At 53.4% G+C, this 19,085-nt stretch overlaps 1 protein-coding gene across 3 annotated transcripts in view; it reads right to left on the minus strand.

Moving 5' to 3' along the window:
• LOC111144255 (solute carrier family 6 member 6) overlaps nucleotides 1-19,085 on the minus strand; it is an 83,429-nt gene that overhangs the window by 38,556 nt on the left and 25,788 nt on the right. For 2 of the 3 annotated variants that reach the window (XM_022498478.1, XM_022498480.1), the window contains 3 exons: nucleotides 3,745-3,987; nucleotides 1,689-1,823; nucleotides 445-679 (listed from right to left, as the gene is read on the minus strand). In XM_022498478.1, coding sequence (XP_022354186.1) covers nucleotides 445-679; nucleotides 1,689-1,823; nucleotides 3,745-3,973 — 599 coding nt within the window. In that variant the 5' untranslated portion in view covers nucleotides 3,974-3,987. Of the gene's footprint in view, nucleotides 1-444; nucleotides 680-1,688; nucleotides 1,824-3,744; nucleotides 4,019-19,085 lie in introns of all 3 variants that reach the window. The other variant, XM_022498477.1, reaches the window with a different exon arrangement.

Raw genomic sequence — 19,085 nt, forward strand, 5'->3', positions numbered from 1 at the left:
TTTTCACTTGAGTAACTACATCAGCTTCATATACCCATTTTTCCTCTGGGCAGTAATAGGTCTGATGAGTTAACTGTATTTTTTTCTAAAATACACTAAGAAAACTCTATCATATGCAGCAAGAGAAGTACATATACCTGCATACAGGTGTAGGAATGATTCATTCCCCTCATCTGACAGTTAAAGAAACTGAGGCTCAGAAAGGGGGCAGTGACTTGCCGAAGGTCAAACAGCCAATAAAATGGCAGCACTGGGATTTGGTTCCAGGCCTGTCTGAGACCAAAGGCATGGATTTATCTCCAGATCCGCACCCTCCTTCCCCCACCCCACCACCCATGCCAAGATAGTGACAACCACATTCCTGGGGAGAAGCTGAGGGAGTGGGCTGTCTTCTCTGCCCCCCACCCACATCCTCCCCCCTGCCTTCCTCGAGGCTGGCCTTACTCCCAGAACTCGGTGACAGGCGAGGTGAAGTTGCTGGCACTCAGTGTGACCCACAGGCTCTTGTTCTTGCGCATAGTGTCTTCCATACACTGGGGTGTGTTCCAGCTGTGGTTGCAGTGTGCCCAGGGCAGCTCCGACTGGAAGGACTGGAACAGGTAGTAAGTGGCCCAGGCCAGGATGATGACATAGTAGATGTTCAGGAGGGACACGATCACAATGGAGGCATAGCCGATGCCTGTGGGTGTGGGCAAGCAAAAGGAGCATCAGGAGGGAGGCCAGACCCACTGTGGCCACATACACAACCCCAGTATCCCTAGGCCTGGGGCTAGAAGGGGCCAGAAGGGCCAGAAGGATGAGCGAGTATCTGTAGGATGAATGGATGACTGGATGGATGGGTGGGTGAAAAAATGGATGGTCCGATAAGCTGGGTAAGTGGAAGGATGTATAGAGGAAGGAAGCTCAATGACTGAATGGCCAGGCGCACAGATGAATAGATGGATGGTTGGTTGGTTGGTTGGTTGGTTGGAAAGACAGCCAAATGGATGGATGTTGGATGGATGGATGGATATCCAATTTGTTGATGGATGTATGGATGGTGGTTGGTTGGAAGGTTAGGTAGATGAATGTATGGATGAATGAGTGGATGGGTATAGCTGGAAAGACCGATGGCTGGTCTATCCATTGACTAATGGGAAAAAGTGTACTGGATGGATGGATGGATGGATTTATACAGATGAATGAATGAACAAACCACACATCTTCCCGTCCTTGCCAATTGTAAGCGTACCAGTGATTACTTTATGGGTGCATACTAGATATCAGGCATGGGACGAAATGTTATAATAATAAAGCTACCAATTCATTTGGAGCTTACAGCATGTATGAAGCACTCTTACATAGCTGTCATTTTGTCTTCATAGCAACCCTATGAAGTAATAAGCACACAAGGGGAGTAAGTGGGACTTGAAACCATCCAGCCTCCTGATTATGAGCCCTTCTCTTCTGCACTACATGGCTGAGCAGCTGCAAGCTCATCAAACCAACAGAGAGGTGGGAACAGCCAAGACAGACTGAGCCGCTCCTGTGGGTAGCAGCATCACGGAAATATCGTACTAACTGCTACCCTGGGTCAGGCACGGTGCCAACTGAACTTGTATGAAGCTCCAATGTACCAAAGAGCAGGTGCTCAATACAAATGTGCTGGATGAACACCAGGCCCCAAGTGACCTCTGTCCCATACTCACCAGAGAACAAGGGGCAGATCTTTTCCCAGCAGGTGATGCCACCTTCAGAGGTGTACTGGCCTATGATTACCTCTAGGAAAAACACAGGCAGGCCGCCGCCAAACAGGAAAATAAAATATGGTATAAGAAATGCACCTGCAGAAGAGAGCAGAGTGGGGTAAAGATCAAGTTGTGGCTATCACGGGGGCCACTCCCAAGCCCTCCCGGCCAATGAGATCCAAGAGAATGAACAAGGGACAGGAGGGATGGAGGCCAAAGTCTTGGACCCACTGGAAAATTCTCTAGGCCTTGCCCATCTGTTTAGCTGACATCACCCTTCCAGTGGGCCTTCTCAACCTCCCTCAGATGCACCACGTGATTTTTAAGCCTCTGAGCCTTTGCTTATGCTGTTCCAACTACCTGCCTGCCTTCCCCACATCCATCCATCTCAAATACGGCTTCCTCATTGAAGCCTTCACCTGTCCTTCCCCAGGCCCGCCCAGGGCAGGAAGAGAAGAACTAGTGAGGAAGGGTGCAGTGATGAGAGGCACAAGGGGGGCATCTCCAGCTGAGGGTGGGAGCCAGGGGAAGGAGTGAGGGCCAAGAGCTGGGGTGAGCGTTCCTACCTAGTGTCCGCTAATGGCTTCAGCGGGTCCATAAACCCTTTGAAACTGTGGGCAACTTGGGTCTATGGCTATGTGCTTTGTTCTGGGGAGCTTTGGGACTCTGATATCAGAGTCCCAAAGGTGCCTGAGACCTACGAAAGGTTAAGAAATCAGGCTCTATGGGGTGCCTGAGTCATTGAGTGTCTGCCTTTGGCTCAGGTCATGATCCTGGGGTCTCAGATCAAGCCCGGTATCAGGTTCCCGGCTTGGCGGGAGGCCAGCTTCTCCCTCTCCCTCTCCCTCTCCCTCTCCCCTTCCCCCTGCTTGTGTTCCCTCTTTCACTGTGTCTCTAATAAATTAAAAAAATCTTTTAAAATTAAAAAAGGAAAGAAAGAAATCAGTCTCTAAGGCAGAATTTCCCAAAAGCTGGTTCTCCTAACTTGGGCGGCCGCGGCATGCCACCTGCGGCCATTCGACCCTCTGTGGCCATCATGAGCGCTGAGCCATTCCTCCCTGCCCGGGTCTTTTGGAGCCCTCTCCTGCACCAGGGAGAAGGTCTCACCCAGTCACGTGCTGCCGGACTCTGACGCCTCCAAAAGGAAGATGATTCCAGATCACAACCCTCAGCAGGCGTAAAAAACAACAAAACAAAACCCAAACCGTCCAACTCACCGAACACCCGGACAGAGTCCTTATGTTTTTAAACAATCATCTTCAAAGGGGGCCAAAAGAGACAAACTTCAAGGTGTAAGTTTTGGGGACATGACGTACAGCATGGCGACCACAGCTCATAGCGCTGTTACTATGTATCTGAAAGCTGCTATGGGCGTAAACCTCAAGCTCTCATCACAAGAAAAAATGTCAGAAGTATGTGAGGTGATGGGTGGTAACTAACAACTGTGGTGATCATTTAGCAATATACATGTCTATTTACCCGTTACACTGTACACCTTCAACTAGCATGTGTTACACGTCAATTATATCTCAGTCCAAGGGGAGAAAATTTTACATTAAAAAGAAAAAACTAAAAATATCTCGACTGTATTTTTTTTCCCTGGGTATCTTTCTATCACGGCAAATGATACTGGTTTTCCATTTACCAGGTGGTGGGGGGTGGGGGGAACAAAGCTTTTGAAGCGCTTTCAGATTAAGTTAGAAAAAAACCAAGCAAAGGCACATGGATCTGGGGCAATCTGTGGGAAACATGGTCCTGGCCTCACTCCCTCTCATCCGAGGGCATCAACCAGCTGGTCAGGGAGAATCAGGGACCTAACCGAGGTTGCACAGTAAGACCTTGAGGAGAATGTCACCTGATTCTCAATCGTGCTCACGTCTGGCCTCTTAGGTGGTGTGGGATAGGGTGGGCACGCAGAGGTCCAGGTGGGGGCCTGGGAAAGCGGGGCCCGGAGAGGCCCCCGTGGTCTGGCCCTTCCCTCGCCTTGATGGCGGCTCTCTGCCCAGTCCAGCCTTACCTCCACCATTTTTGTAGCAGAGGTACGGGAAACGCCAGACATTGCCCAAGCCGACGAAGCCGCCAGCCACAGAGAGCACAAAGTCGATCTTGCTGGACCACTTCTCCCTCTGAGGCGGCTTCCCCTCAGCCTCATCTTCGGGCCGCGTGCCTGGGCTCTTCCCCGGGGACGGCTTCAGGATGTCTTTGTGAAAGTCTTTCAGACACTGCAGCTTCTCCTTAGTGGCCATGTCCTCCTCGCTTTCTGTGGGGGACAGAACAGAGGCCAACGTGCGCTCAGTAAGGGACGGCCTGCTCATCTCTGGCGTATCTCTTTTCCCACCCACGGGCTGGTGGGCTCTGACCAGCCCAGGCCTGTGGCAAGGGTCCTGTCTGGCCACTGCTCTGACAACAACGTGATTCAGACCCCTCTGGGTGACCAGGGACCTCAAGAGTCAGGAATTGACAGGTTCCATTTCCCAGGCACCTGCTCAATAGAAGCACAGGGACCCAACGCCTGTCATCTCCAAATGCCACACCTCATTCCACACTTGAAGGCAGAGAAGCGTGACACCCCCACCCCAACCCTGGCATCTTCTCTACGAAGTATGACACACTTCCGGCAATTCTAAGGTAACTTCCCCAAAACAGCCTGCCTGAATTTTCTAGCAATGAGCAGATACCGTCTCTGCATCTCACATTTGCCTAGAAAATGATGGCTCCCATTTCACTCAAGACTCAGCACAGTGCCTGGCCATGGGAGGCGTTTGTTCTGAGCTTCTAAAGAATGGATAAACATAAAACGAGTAAGGGATGGGGTTTCAGGCTGGAATGGGAACCATATTTGAAAAGGAGGCTTCCATCAAAGTATGGAAAACAGGTATTTCTGAAATATTTTTGCAATTCATTAACCAGTGACATCTCCACATTTATGGGAAAATGCGGATCAATCTGTCTGTCCATCCCTCTCTACCCATTCTCTGGAGCTTGCTCTAACTCCTATACTATCCAGGCTCCCTTTCCTCTAACTCCCTGTTGGGTTCAGCCCCCAAGAGCTGTTCAGGATCACCCTTAGCCCACCCCTGAGCATGGTGAGTCCCAGCCCTAGGGAAGAGGCTGCCTTTGAGGCTTTACCCCCACATGGCCGAGGGCCATGGGAGACAGCTGAACTGTGGGAGCCGCAGCTAGTGGGCCTACCCACCCCTCTCTGAGCCTCAGCTTCTTTATCTGCAGAATAAAAAGCCTGCAAACAAAGGTGACCAACTTGTAGCTGAACAGCCTGGGGTCCCACTTGTCTTCATGACCCACACTAGAGGCCGACACTGATGTAGCAGAGCAAAGTGGAAATTCCTAGGTTGTCTCAAAACATGCGAAGGGCATTGGGACACCCTGGGTTCACACTCCTTACAGGAAACCATCAGCTGGACCAGAGGTGGCCCCATCATCCAGGCACACCTGGGCCAGCTTACCACCCAGCTCACAGGACAACTCCACTGGGGATCTGAGTCTGCCTTATCAAAGGCTTAGCACCACCCAACCATGTCTTGTTCGAATCCTTGCTTCGTTGCTAACGGTCTCCCAGGCCCGACAAGAACAGAGGCTCTGTGGGACAAGGACCTGTCTTATCTACTGCTGTGCCCAGAACCTGCGGCACAGGAGGAGAACCGATGTGGGGGGTTGGTGCCCAGCGTGGGGTCCACAAGCAGCTGCGGCTAAGCACAAACTCCAATGCGTCAGCCTCCGCGTCCTGCCCTGTGGAGGTGGCGGTTGGGGCAGGGCACAGTGGGAGCTGCCTGTGGACCTGGGGTGTGCAGAAGGAGGATGGACTGGCCTGGCCCCAGCAGCCGGGCCCATGGGGGCCTTGCTCGGAGGAGCAGACGCACAAAAGCTCAACAGAATCCCCATTTCCCCCACGCCTCCTTCCTCTCCGTGGCTCGGGGTGGGGGACCCCAATTGTTTCGCTATCTGGCCATGAGCAGACCAAGAAAAGGCTTCCTGGAGCCGCCGGGTGCTCGCTGAGCCCTTCCTCTGTCTCCTGGAGCTCAGACTGGCGGCGGCATCCGCATAGCCTTTCTTTGCCCTGCTCCCTCGAGGCGACGTGGGGGTTCGGCCAGACGTAGGGCTACTGTAAAAATAGCCCCAGCGGCCAGCATTGTTCCAGCATTAATCTGTGCAGCCCCCGATGGTTATCTGAGCTGCCCATTGTGGGCCGGCTGGATGGGAGCATAATTGGAGGATGTGGGACTCAAGTCCCTCCTGATGAAGATGTTTTTCAGGGAATGACCCCTGAACCTCCTCACCAAGAGGGTCGGTTCCGCTCTTTCAGGCTCCCCTTGGATCTCGGGGCTACAAGGCACTTCACAAGGTCAGCCAGGAGGAGGGGGGAAGTGGCCGGCTTCTGCTCACACAGGCAGCTGGGAATGGCGAAAATTCTTCCCCGCTAGGACAGGAGGAGCTGGGGTCTGCTTCCCTGAGGCTACCCTGAAAGCCCTCAGCCTGACTGGCTCTCAGAAAACCCTGCAGAAGCCCGGGAATGGGGCTAGGAAGTTCCCTGAGACCCTCTGCTCTGGGCTCTGATTTCCCATGAGGGGACACCTCCAGCCCCCTCTCCACTCAGGACCCCATCTTCCCAATGCCTGTGGCCGAGCCGAGACGGGATATGGGATAGGACTCGAATGGGGCAGAACTGGGGCCTGTCACATGTCTGGCATTATGGGGGTGTCACATCCAGGTGTGCATCCAGGGATGGGTCCTTCTGTCACATCACTGGTCTCATCCATCTCTGCCACAAATACAGCCCCCACATCCTTGGGGAACACACAGCTGGCAGCAGCCCTGCCTCTGGCTCCCTCCTGCCAGGTCATGGTCCATGGCCTCACCCAAGACTCACTCACGCCTTGATGAGGCCAGATCCAGGTGCAGGCATCCCACCTCCCTCTCAAGGAGAACTTACTCCAAGCTTCTCTGGGGTGTCTGCCCAGCCTCATGTCTGTGTAAGCCCACTGCAGAAAGCCCCTTGGCTTCTGTCTTTTGCCTCCTGTACGTTCCCAGCATCCACCTGTGTCTCTCTGTCGCCAGGGGAACCATCAAGGGGTCCCTGATGGCTCTTTCCTGGGCATCCATAGCAGCCTCCTCCTAGTCTCCCCACTGCTACACCATTACCACCCCCCCAAAAAACTGTTCTTAGCACAGCAGCTGAGGGCAGTATCTAGAGCATAATCACACCAGAATGCACCCCACCCCCAACCTTCCACCACTCTGGAAGGGAACACGAACTCCTCAATGCAACCTAGCCCCCAATCTCCCCATTCTCCTTTCTCCTTGGGACACCGGCTCTACAGAACTGCTTCCGTTCATCCCACGCCTTAGGCTCCCTACACAGTGCTCCAGGCCCTCCGGTGGCAGCCTGACCCCTGTAAAAATAAGAGTGTGAGCCCTGGGCTAGAAGCTGACAGCCACTTCCTGGCTGGGTGTCCTCAGGCAAGTTACCCAATCTCTCTGGTCCTTAGTGTCCCCGTCTATAAATTGGGCATAATCATGCCCATCTCATGGAATGATGTACAGAATGTATGGAAAGTACTTCGAACAGCATCTGGCAAGCAACAAGCACTCCTTAAATGGTAGCTGCTGTTGCTGTGAAGTGTGTAAACCTGGTGATTCACAGACTTATATCCCTGGGGCTAATAATACATTGTATGTTTATTAAAAAAATTAAAAAAAAACGGTAGCTACTGTATTGCTGTTGTTATTGCCATAATTACCAGGGCCCACCTTGACCTTGGGGTGCATGAGGCCTCAGTTCTACTCAGGGTGAGATCAGCAAGGCCCAGGAAGGCCAGCGACACTCCTGAGGTCATACAGCTGGTAGTGACAGTAACGGTCATGTGCCTGAACCTTCAGCTCTGTCACCTACCTCTCTGCCAGCGCAGCCCCATCTCAGATGTGCCACCTTCCCTGAAGTAATTCCATCCATCTCCACGGACTGACAAAGAAGCCCCCGAATCCCCCGTCACCCCACCCCACGGTGCAGTAAGTGCTTAGGAACAAGACCCCCCTTCCCCGAGGCGTTCCAGCAGCCTGCTGCCTTGTTGGCCGCAGCCAAGAGCTGTTTTCCTTGGCACCAGTCCCAGGGCTATTTTGTAGCGACCGTGATACATAATTCCCCATTTTAAGAGCTTCCTCTTTGGTTATTACAGCGAGAAGCGATTAAAATCGGCATTAGAATCAGCTCTGACACAGAGGCTCCAGGATAAAGGCTCCCTCCTTGCCCAGCTGAAATTCTCTCCTTGTCTCTCTGCTCCAGGGGTCATGGCCAGAACTGGCTGTGCCTGAGGACCAACCTGCAGGTCACCTGGTCAGCTCTGGCACGTCTGGGCACAGATCCCACCTCGTGCCCGCAACGTGAGCCAGCAACACCGTGGATCTATCGGATGTTCCCTTGCTTCTCCCCGATCTACACCCACCAGATTTTTTGGTATTTACTTTGTGCTGAGCTGTCAATAGTCTTCTATTTACTCCTCAAGCAGCCTTCTTGTGGAAGGGATTTTTTTTTTGTACCGTTTCACTGAAGTTCAGGCAGAGAAGCAGGAGGCCTGCCTGAGGCTAGGGACCCAGGAAGGCTGAAGTCAGAACTCCCATCATGATCTGCCCAATGCCTGGGGCACAGGAGCAAAGTTTAGAAAGGAGGAGCCCTCTGTACTATTTGCAGGTGGGGATGCTAAGGCCAGAGGGAAAAGGATGCAGAGGTGGAGGGTAGAGCCAGAGACTGGGCACCCTGCCCACATCCCATGCCCTCCCAAGCCCTCAGGCCCCAGGTGCCCACACACCACAGCCAGCTGCATTCTGAACCAAGTTGTAGACCCTGCTGTGGCTGTCTTCCCCTCAGTCCCAGACTGGGGTGGGGGGTGGGCGCTTAGCCTTTTTTTTCCTGGAGGAGCTGCCCAAGAAGCTGGAACTTCTCACCCTCCCTTGCAAAACTCAAACCTTCTTGAGTAAAAACAATCGGCTTCCCACAAGGCTCTCTCTGGAAAAGTATGAGGATTTCAATTTCTCATGGTCACTGACTTACCCACTCATGAGCTTCTACAAGGTTTTCAAAAGAAGGCGGCAGGTGCTCTGCTATTTCCTCTTTAGAATACCTGCCATCCTATTAATGCCCAGCACACAGTCAGCCTCTGAGTTCCACCTCTGGGCCTCCCTAGCCAGCGTTTCTCGGTAAAACTCTGGGGGTTAGGCAAGTGGCTCCTAGAATCCCCAGGGGAGATCTGGAGGATCTAGCCACTTTACAGCTGGGGAAACCACAGGCCTGGATAGCCCTGTCCTGTTGGGTTCTCTATGCAATCAAGCATTCCAGAGCAGGTCTTTATCCTCTCCTTTCCTCGTTTCTCTGTCCACTCCAGAGCCAGAGGCCTGGGTTCACTGAGGCCACGACCCAACCATGTGACCCGGAGCAAGTAACCACCTCTCTGGGCCTCACTGGTTAAAACTCACCTCATAGGGATTAAACAGGGGGCTGCCTATAAAACGTCCCACACAGGGCCCGATACATACGAAGTGATTAATAAATATTAGCAATTATTGAAGAAAATAGCTGACCACATTGGAATTTTATAATACTGTGTGGCAGGCATCATATCCTCAGTGTTTTGAAAAGGAAGAAAAAGGCAAGCTACATCGGTGAAGTGATGACTACAGGCACGTTTATTTAGCACTGGGCTAAGTGCTTTGCAAGCATTTTCTTAGTTAACCACCTCTCTGGGAGCCATTACCATCCCTGTACTGCTGACGAGGCCTGGAGAGGTGAAGTCACTTGTCCGGAATCACACAGCAAGTGAAAGTCCTATGAAGTTTCAAATGGCTCCCAGGTCTGTTTCAGCCTCAATCACACGTTCTCAAGCACTCGGCTGGTTTGGATTTAGCAAGCTGACAGGGTGACATCAGGCCTGGTGCTTTTAAGTCAGCTTCAAGCCGCTGGACTGGACACATCAGAAAAGTAGGTGATGGTGGACAGGGAAGTGAGGAGCCACAGGACACAGAGGGGACAGGACCCCGGGGCCTTAGGGACGGACTGGGCAGGCTGAGGAAGTGGTATCAATCGATAGCCGGGATGCAGGGTGCTCTGGACTAGAGGCTTCCTCCAGCAGCCAGGGAGATCCTCCCAGACTTCTCTGATAGATCCAAAGGGGCTCATTCCAGCCCTGTGTCCACAGACTCCAGGCAAGGGACAGGCTCAGTGAGTAGGAGGGCTGGGATCAGTTAGTAACGTCTGCCGAAGGCTCCTTAGGTACCATCCTGGCCCTAGGAATTCATTTAGAATTGAATACAAGAATAAATATGTAAGCGCCAAAAAACTCCACCAACCAACCAAAAACACGAGGCATGGATAAGAGCGGTGTTTTAGCCTGTGCCTTAACGGGAGCTGTTTTCTGAAGAGAAAGTAGAAATGAATCTAAAAAAGACTTTTTGTCTTTTTCATAAAAAGGTATACCTTCAAAAGATTTAATCATTGGCTTGAATCCTGGGGTCTGTAACCTTCTGTCTTGTTTATCTGTTTGTATCTCGGGATCACTGATGTCTGAAAATCTCAACGGCCCTAAGGGCTTGGCAGGTGAAAGACAGGTACAGTGGGGAGGCATTGGGGAAGAGTAGGGTCTGTGGCAAACAGGAGCCTAGGTTCCAGCCACCGGCAGCTCTCCTCAGCTCCCACTGCCTTACCTAAGTTTTCTAATTTCTAACACACTGCATGGCCCAGAGACAAATCGTGTGCCTTCTTTGGTCACACCATCACCCCAGGTCACCCAAGGTAGCCACAGCAAAGGGCAGGGCAGGCTTGCCTGGAGATGCTGACCAGCCCGGCCTCACGGGCCTAAGAGCTCGCCCCAGTGAGGTCATCCAGGAAGCCTGGCATTGTTTTGTCCGGAACAAAGCCAAACAATGAGCAACCACATTCTGGTTCTAGTGAAAGTGAAATCTGTTTGGGGAATTGTTTTTAGCGTGTCATCTCTGGGGACAGAGCTTGTGAGCTACCTGGGGTTCAGCATCTGTGGGTAAGGCCTTCCCCCTCCCTCATCTAACTGCAAAGCCCCCCATCCCACAAAAACTCAGGTCTACCCACCCTCAGAGACCCCTCACGTAACACCTTACCTATCACATGATTGGCCCTGAACCCCGTCTAAGTGTCTACTTCTCCCCAAGCCTCACAGAGCCTTCCCTTTCCACAGGACAAGATGCTGAAGTGTACAGAAGGGGAAGGTCTGGCCCAGGTCACACAACCACGAGGCCATAGGTCAGGATTTGCACCCAGATCCTGCCTCCGTGTCCCCGGAAGGAATGAAACCTCTGGACAGGGACCTAAAAGAACGAGTCCTACTCCTCAGTCTGTGGTTTACAGAGGAAAAGGTGGGGGAAAGTGAAGAGGTTTTGCATAGAACTGACCTCTGGGACAAACTGGTGGCGGGCAGGATGTGGGCCCAATGTACTGCCACTTTATCCTCTTCTCACAAAAACATTTACAGGTAAAAGGTCTTGGGGACTGGGTCCAAATATTTTTCTTATCTCCTTGGAAGTGGCAGGCACTGACCCAAAGCCCAGAGAACCACAGGCAGTCAACAGATGAAACAAAAAAAGAGGACATGCAAATAGCATGGGGGTGGGGAGGAGGAAGGCACCAGGCTGGGCTGGGGGAGGGGCAGAGCAGAGAAGACAGGACATCGGGGTGTGGCCCCCGGGGGTGAAGGCAAACAGGGCACCCACCATGCGCACCACAGAGGAGACCTGGGCACTGGCCAAGCAGGCCACTGAGTCAGGGGGAAGGGCAATGGACTAGGGGTCAAAAGGCTGTGCCTAGTTTCGGTTCCACTGGGTCACGCGGGCCTAGTACTGCCCCTTTGCATGTCGGATGTCCAGGGTCGAAAACAGAGGAAGGGTAGCTCTGGCAAGCAGGGACTACTGGATAAACATTTACCGAGAAGCTTACCTGACGAGGTGCCAGGAACTGGTCTAGGAACCGGGGGCATGGAGGTGAGCCCCCAGGAGCTGATGGTCTAGAAGGGGAGGTAAATATTTACTAGACAGGACCAGCATGTAGAAGACAACGAAGGATGAGATGTAGGTGACAGGGACCCAGGAGTCAGTGAGGCCCCTCTGAGGAGGTAAGGTTTCATGGAGGGGGCAGGCCTGGCCCTGGAGCAGCATTTCATTCATTCTTCTCAGCAGCCTGCATGAAGGAGTAAGGTCCAGAGAAGGGAAGTCACTTGCCCAAAGTCACACAGCTGGGATCTGAGCCCAGGCAAGGGGCTTCAGGGTCCATGCTCTCAACCACACTGGAACTGAGGTCTGTGTGGCAAACATCTGGGAGAATGCTGTTCTCAGAGCAGGGAATAGTGTGTACCAAAAGGGCCACATTGGACGCGGTAAAGGAATGGGGAGAGAAGGCCAGCGTCGGACAGAGAGCAAAATGAAACAGGGCATGGGGTGACGCAGAGAGGAGGCCAGGATTAAAAGCTGGGTTTAGCCAGAGGCTGGTGGGAGTCCCTGGAGAGTTCTGTGCTCAGTAAGGACTCAACCATGTGGCTACAGCCCCCAATTTTTCCTGACTGTCTGGCCAACTTCTCCCTTCCACCCTGGAAGGGGATTCGAGGACCCACGCTTGGCTCTTCCCTGTAAGCTGTTGCTAATGGGGACTCGTTAGTGGGGAGCTGGGGAGACTGAGTCCTTACCCCCAACACCCCAGAGCCACCCAGCCCCCTTGTCATGAGCTGACTACCTGTAGGACTGGCTGAATCAAGAGGGAAAAGCCAAGGATGGTGGCAGGACCTCCTTCCCCTTGGCTAAGGGCCACAACACCGGTGCCACAAAGGAAAAAAACACCCTCATGCCCTGAGTCAGGCCCCTCATCCCTCCATGGGGGAAGCCCATGGGTTTGGAAAGAACAACAGGGTGAGCATCTGCTGCTACAGGACCTCAGGGGTTCACTCACCTCGGGGAGTGGGTAGGAAAGGCTCCAACCATCCCGTGGTAACCGCACACTTACTACCCTGGTGGCCCAGGGCCACCGCAGGGGGATCCGAGGTCACCTTCCCACCCCCAAGGTACTAACGTCCAGAGACAGAGGGGAGGGGCTTGTTCTGTTCAAGTAACACAGAAATTATTCTACAAGTTCAGGAGGAGGACAGGAATTATACATCTGGTCAAGGGCGAAGGAGAAGAGCTTTAAGGAGCAGGGCCCTGACACTCTCCAGGCTGGGCCTCACCGCCTGGCTAGATCTGGACTCCTGGAGGATGCCAGAGTTCAGGAACAGACCGGCCTCATGGATTCTGTTTGAGCAGGCTCTGGACCCAAGTGCTGCGTGGTAGATTTCCAGCGTATGCCGCCACACCAAAAGCTTCACAAAAGGAGAGGAAGTTAAGGAGAGCGGGCAGGGCCGCCATGATGGCTAACGGGGGTGCTCGGGGGCCTGTGTTGGTGCACGGGGCAGTGAGTCAGCAGGCAACGGTCTCCTGGCACTGACTCACCAGCCACAGCCTGTCACTCACCTCCCGTCTGTGTCCCCATCACCCCAGCCCTCAGCCTGGTTTGGCCGGAAGTGGGGGTGGGGTAGGGTCTACCATGGTCCTGGGGCAGGCTCTGTAGAACCCAGGATTATTTCTGGAGGTCACAAAAAAAGAGACATGAGGAAAAAAAAAAAGAAAAGCTCAGTTTCCATTTCCTCAGACTTCCCCTTTTAAGCTGTAAGAACCCTAAAGCCGCCCTCCTCTCACTGGAGGTGAAAAGCAAACAGGGCAGCCCCTCCCTGGCTCTATAGAAACTGGAGAAAGATAGGCCCTCAGTGACAAGACCAGCGAAGGGCATGCCTGTGGCCCAACGCCCACTCAGAGTCAGTCACCTCCAACTCTGTCACCAGGGTTCTGTCAGAAGTCACATCTCCATAGAAACAGCCAAAGCACTCTTTGCTAAACGGCCTAGAGAAGGCACCTCTCTCAGCCTCAGTGTTACCGTCTGTAAGATGGGCACAATCTCCCATCTACGGTGTGTGAAGGCTCCTTGCTCATTAAATGTATATAAAAAACAAGGTCCCTGTTATGGTTCCTGTTTTAAACATGTCTCTACTCAATGAGGAAGGACCTTCTTCCTTCCTGGCTGCTTCACATCTTAGAAATTTAGCTCAGGGGGAGTCTGGTGCCTGTGGAACAAAGCAGCTAGGGATTTAGCAAGACAGTGGTGGTCTTCAACTCGTCATGTCTGCTGCCAGTGCTCCGTTTCAGAGCAAAGGGGTGTGTTGCCTGGAATTTCCTCCATTTACCTGGCAGTCAAGTCTCAAGTGTCCTCCCCCACCCAAAGCCCACCTGAGATCCTCAGGGGCTACGGAACCACACCCGCCCCCCGCGGCTTTCTCATGCCTCCATGCCTTGGCTCATTCTGTTCCCCTAGCCTGGCACACTGTTCCCCAAGTAATGCATAGGCAATCCTCAAGCGATTCCCCAGGACAATGGCCCTGAGGACACCCCCGTGCCTTCCTTGGGCTCTGTGGTTCACATCACCTCAGTCCCCAGGCTCACCAGCCCATCTTGTAATTGTTTGCTTACTGTCACCCAGGGCCAGCTTCCTGATACCTGGTAGAAGGCCCAGCACTATCAATATTTGTCAGACCTTCAGGGCTCACAACCCTGGGCACACTCAACATAGGAGTAAATATGTAATACCTCAGAGCTGCGAAGGTTCCTCAGCTCGGTGGAGAGAGCACAGGACAGCAGCAGCACGCGACGCCTAAGGACCGGGCAGGGCTGCTGACAGAATTAAGGGTGAGCCAGACAGAGAGAGATGTGTCCCCCGCATCTGAGCACAGTTCCCCGGAGACGGTCAAATCTGTACAAAGCTTTGCCCTCCCCCCCCCTTTTTTTTTTAATTTGACAGAGAGAGAGATCACAAGTAGGCAGAGAGGCAGGCAGAGAGAGGGGGCGGGGAAGCAGGCTCTCCGCCGAGCAGAGAGCCTGATGCAGAACTCGATCTCAGGACCCTGAGATCATGACCTGAGCTGAAGGCAGAAGCTTAACCCACTGAGCCACCCAGGTGCCCTGCTTTGCCCTCTTTTGACAGACGAGTCCTCAATCTTCAGGAAATCACTTTTCATGAAACATGTTCCCCGAGCATGTTCCCAAACTGACTTTGAAGTGAATTCTCCTTGGTTTCCTAAAGGTTTGCCAAATCCTATTGGCAGGCTCCTTGTGGATCCACTGGAGGATTCTTGTGGATCCCGCACAAAAACCGCAAGGCACAAAAATGGGGGCCTTAGGGTACTGGAAGGTGCACATGCAAGCCCACTTTCCAGATAAGCAAACCGAGGCCCCGATCCATAGCCAATGAACAAGAGCCACCAGCCTCTTTCACAGCTGGGCCATTGGAGCTGAAGAAAACTCATTTCAGAGGGAAAAGCGAGGTTGGAAGGAAGTGAGGGAGGGCAGGGAGGCTCCCAGCATCCCCGACCCAGTGGAACACAGTGGGTGCCAAAGGCTGAAGGCAAAGCTTATTCCCCCAACCTGGCTGGACCCGTCAGGTTGGCGGATAGTGGTGTGGCCGCAGGGGCAACTCCTAGGCTACAAGACAGTGCGTAACAGCAGCTACTGCCTGGCTAGATGAAAATTCAGCATTAAAATCCATATCAGGGGTGGGGTGGGCTCAAGAGAAGAACATTTCTACATGGTGCAGACCATCTCCCAGGGCAACCCCCAGACGGCCTCCACCTCCCTTCACCTCCCACTGTAATTCCACCTGTGGCCCAATCATGTCTGCAATGAGCATGGTGCCTCCCTATGGCCAGTCACCCATGCGGCGACACAAAATGAGGCCACCTCAACCACTGGGAATTCCCCAGAGGCATGCCCCCTAGCTCAGCCAAGCTTCTTTTTAGCCCATCCCACTGCCTACCATGTTGCCTTCCCCTCAAGAACTATCGGTGGCTCCCAGCTCCTTGGAGAATCATCTATTTCCTCACCTGGAATCCAAAGCTTGTGATACTTTGACACTGTCACTGGCCCCAATCTCTGCCACCTTACCTATCCCTCCGGTCCTGCCCCAGTCTCGGGACCTCCTTGTTTTTTCTCACTAGCCCATTCAGTGCTGTGCTTTGTGGGTTCCCTTATGTTTAAGAGGATCCCACCCACCTTTAAGACCTGGCCCAAGGGTCACCCCTCCAGGAAGCCATTCCTGCCCATCCCATTTTTTCCCCCTTGCCGCCTCTGGCCTATGTCACCTCACCATTCACTGGGGGGCTGGGCTCTTGCTCAGACTTCAACCCTGGACAAAGTTCAAAGTTCTCCTTGGGAAAGCTCAGTTTCTTCATCTGTAAAGTGGTCCCCATAACCTGTGAAACCATTCCTTGCCCAAGTCTCTGGGCTGAGCTGCTGGATAAACCCAGCTGCCTAAACATCACCATTGCCCGTGACTCTGGCTGAAAATCCAGATGCCTGGACCTGCCCCAGACCTCCTCTGACTCTGAATCTTCAAGGTCATTAAACCCTCCACGGGACTCTTAGAATCAGGTGAGGCTGGGAAGAGTGGTGCTAATGAACTGGGAGATGATTGGTAACATGTAAAACAAAACCAACCAGTGAAGGAGACTCTCACTGCCTGATGGTAAGGCACACAAACAGGCAATGGCTGTGTGCACACACTGTCTGCGTAGCCCCTGCCAGCACTGGAACAGCTGGGGCTGGGCCGGCTGGGGTTCATTTCTGCCAGCCCCAGTCAGTCCCAGGACGACCCCAGAACCATGTGCCCAGACTTGACAATCCACCAGAGGCTCCCCTATTCCCTTTCGCCACTGCACCTTTATAGTAACCCATTTTACAGGTAAGAAAACTGAGGCTCAGGGGCGCCTGGGTGGCTCAGTGGGTTAAGCCGCTGCCTTTGGCTCAGGTCATGATCTCAGAGTCCTGGGATCGAGCCCCGCATCGGGCTCTCTGCTCAGCAGGGAGCCTGCTTCCTCCTCTCTCTGCCTGCCTCTCTGCCTACTTGTGATCTCTCTGTCAAATAAATAAATAAAATCTTTTTAAAAAAAAAAAAAAGGAAAAAAAAAGAAAACCGAGGCTCAGAGAGGAAACAGGACCTGGCCAAAGTCACCCAGTGAGCAAGCGACACAATCTGAACCAGGGACAAGGCAATGATCCCTCTATGCTGGCTGAAGTTAAAAAGAATTTGAGAAATCAAGGTTGGGGCTGGCAGATGGATGACCTGTGACTTCTGGGGCAGGGAGCTGAGTAGGGTATGTGATCCTTCCTGGGAGAAAAAACTTCAGAGACTCCCCTCCCCACCCAGGGGGCAAACCCAGCACAGCAGATCTTGGGCAGCATGTCCAAAGAGACACGAAGTACTGGGCAAATTGCCTGGGACTTGGGGGCCCCTAGCTGTTACCCCAGCACAGTGGAAGTCATTTTTTCCCTGAAGTAGAGGCAGCAGGTGGGGCCTTCTTAAATGGAGAAGCAGGCACCTGTCCCTAAAGCGTCAGCTCCCCAAACCCAAGGACAATAGCAGGAAGGACCCAGGAAGCCCAGGTGAGGCCCCAGCTCTGCCAGTGACCACTGCTTGACCAAGGCAGCACCAGGCCTTCCCTGGGCCATGGTTTCAACCAGCTGACCAGCAGACCTTAACAGCTCACACCTACAGGATCCCATAACCATCCCTCCCACACACATGTGCACATAGGTGTACATGTACACACACACGTCTCTCTACAAAGGCTACCTCTCCAGCAGAAGAAAAGACACACCATAGATATACCTGTCTGTGACTTAGTTTCCTCAAATACAGAATGAGGACAGAAGAAGCACCTACTTCTTAGGGTTGCTAAGGGATGAATGAGCTAACAGACTACTTAGTATCTGAACAAAGCGTGAGCTATCAGCATGAGGACCCCAAGACCAGTGACAGTTTGGGTGCCCTACACCAGGACCATTGTTCGAATGCAGGTCAGCCGGTTCTCAGACATGGGGCAGCCCCCACCCCCCCCAAACACTCCTGCCTCTTCCCAACTGCCCCTTCCCTTCTATCCAGCCTCCTCTTCCACAGTGGAGTACCCTCCCAGAATACCTGCTGACTATGGGACTATGTAGGTCCTGTGGGCTGGTGGCTCCTTGGGGGATCTGGGCACAGATGTGGGCCCTCCTATCACCTCCCCTAGCTTGCCTTGGCGTGGGGTTGGGAGAACAGCTCAGGCAGCTGCCCCCAGTCGGGGAGCTAGACCAAGGCCTGCAGCGCCCCAGACCAGCTGTCCATACCCCATGGGCAGTGGTGCTGGCCAAGCAGGAGAGGCGGAAGTTACAGGGCCTGGGACCTGGCCTTGAGAGCCAAGTTCGTGTCACAAACACTACCGGGAAGTGGGCTGCAGAGCGTCCCCGTGGGGGGGGGGGGTGGTGCCGACTGGCCACTTGGAGCAGAGTGGCCCAGCAGCCTCCCTGCTTCCTTGCATGGCTGTGAAGACAACCTCTGGGTGGAGGAGCAGCTTGGTGGTATCGCCCAGATTGGCTGCAGCTACGGAAATCAGATTCTGGGACCCCTCAACTCCCAGCAGCCTCAAAACCCCAAAGGTCCTAGTTGGAGGTCCCTGGGTACCCGAGAACCCTCACCTGGCCATCATTAACGAATGACAAATCAGCCCCAAACCCCCAATGCCCAGAGTTTAGCGATAAGCAGGCTGAGGATTGAAAAGAGGAGGGAGGGGGCTTTCTAGGAAGACCCGAGTTGGGCCCTGCTGTGGGGCTCTGGGCAGCCTACTGTGCCTGTTTCCCCATCCCTAAACTGTGGCTGATAACAGCACCACCCCCTCAGGGCACAGGGATGATTACACAAGCTGATACACATAAACCACCCAGTACTGGGCCAGGCGCACAGATGGGTCATGCTAAGACGTCGCACGTGAAGGCAAACACAGTTCATGAGGGAGCCACTCTCAGGGAACTGCCAGCTAGCAGAAAGGCAAGACAAAGGCAATTATGGTAAAAGGTCTGCCAGCCCGCGGGTGGGCTACACCCGTATTCAACCCCAATTTCTTCTGTGGATGTGTACGAATTCAGAAAATTAGACACCGTGATCGGATCTCATGTGCCCGTTTTACAGGTGGGTAAATTGAGGCCTAGGTGCCAATGCTTCGGTCTCCAGTGTTTCAACTCAGGTTCTAGGCCTCCAGTTCCCCTGCCTGCTCCTACTGTTTTGGATGCCTAGGGCCAGCTCAACTCCTTATTTATTTGGGGAGCTCCTTCCCAGGCCCACGCCACATAGAGCACCAAATCCCACAAAGGTCTTTGACCCCAAGGGAATGCCCTGCCTGTTTACCCAGCAACCTACCTCGGGTCACCTCAGGGGCTGAGAGG

The sequence above is a fragment of the Enhydra lutris genome, unplaced genomic scaffold (genome assembly GCF_002288905.1).
Source record: "Enhydra lutris kenyoni isolate GAN:26980312 unplaced genomic scaffold, ASM228890v2 scaffoldscaffold10, whole genome shotgun sequence".
NCBI lineage: Eukaryota > Metazoa > Chordata > Mammalia > Carnivora > Mustelidae > Enhydra > Enhydra lutris.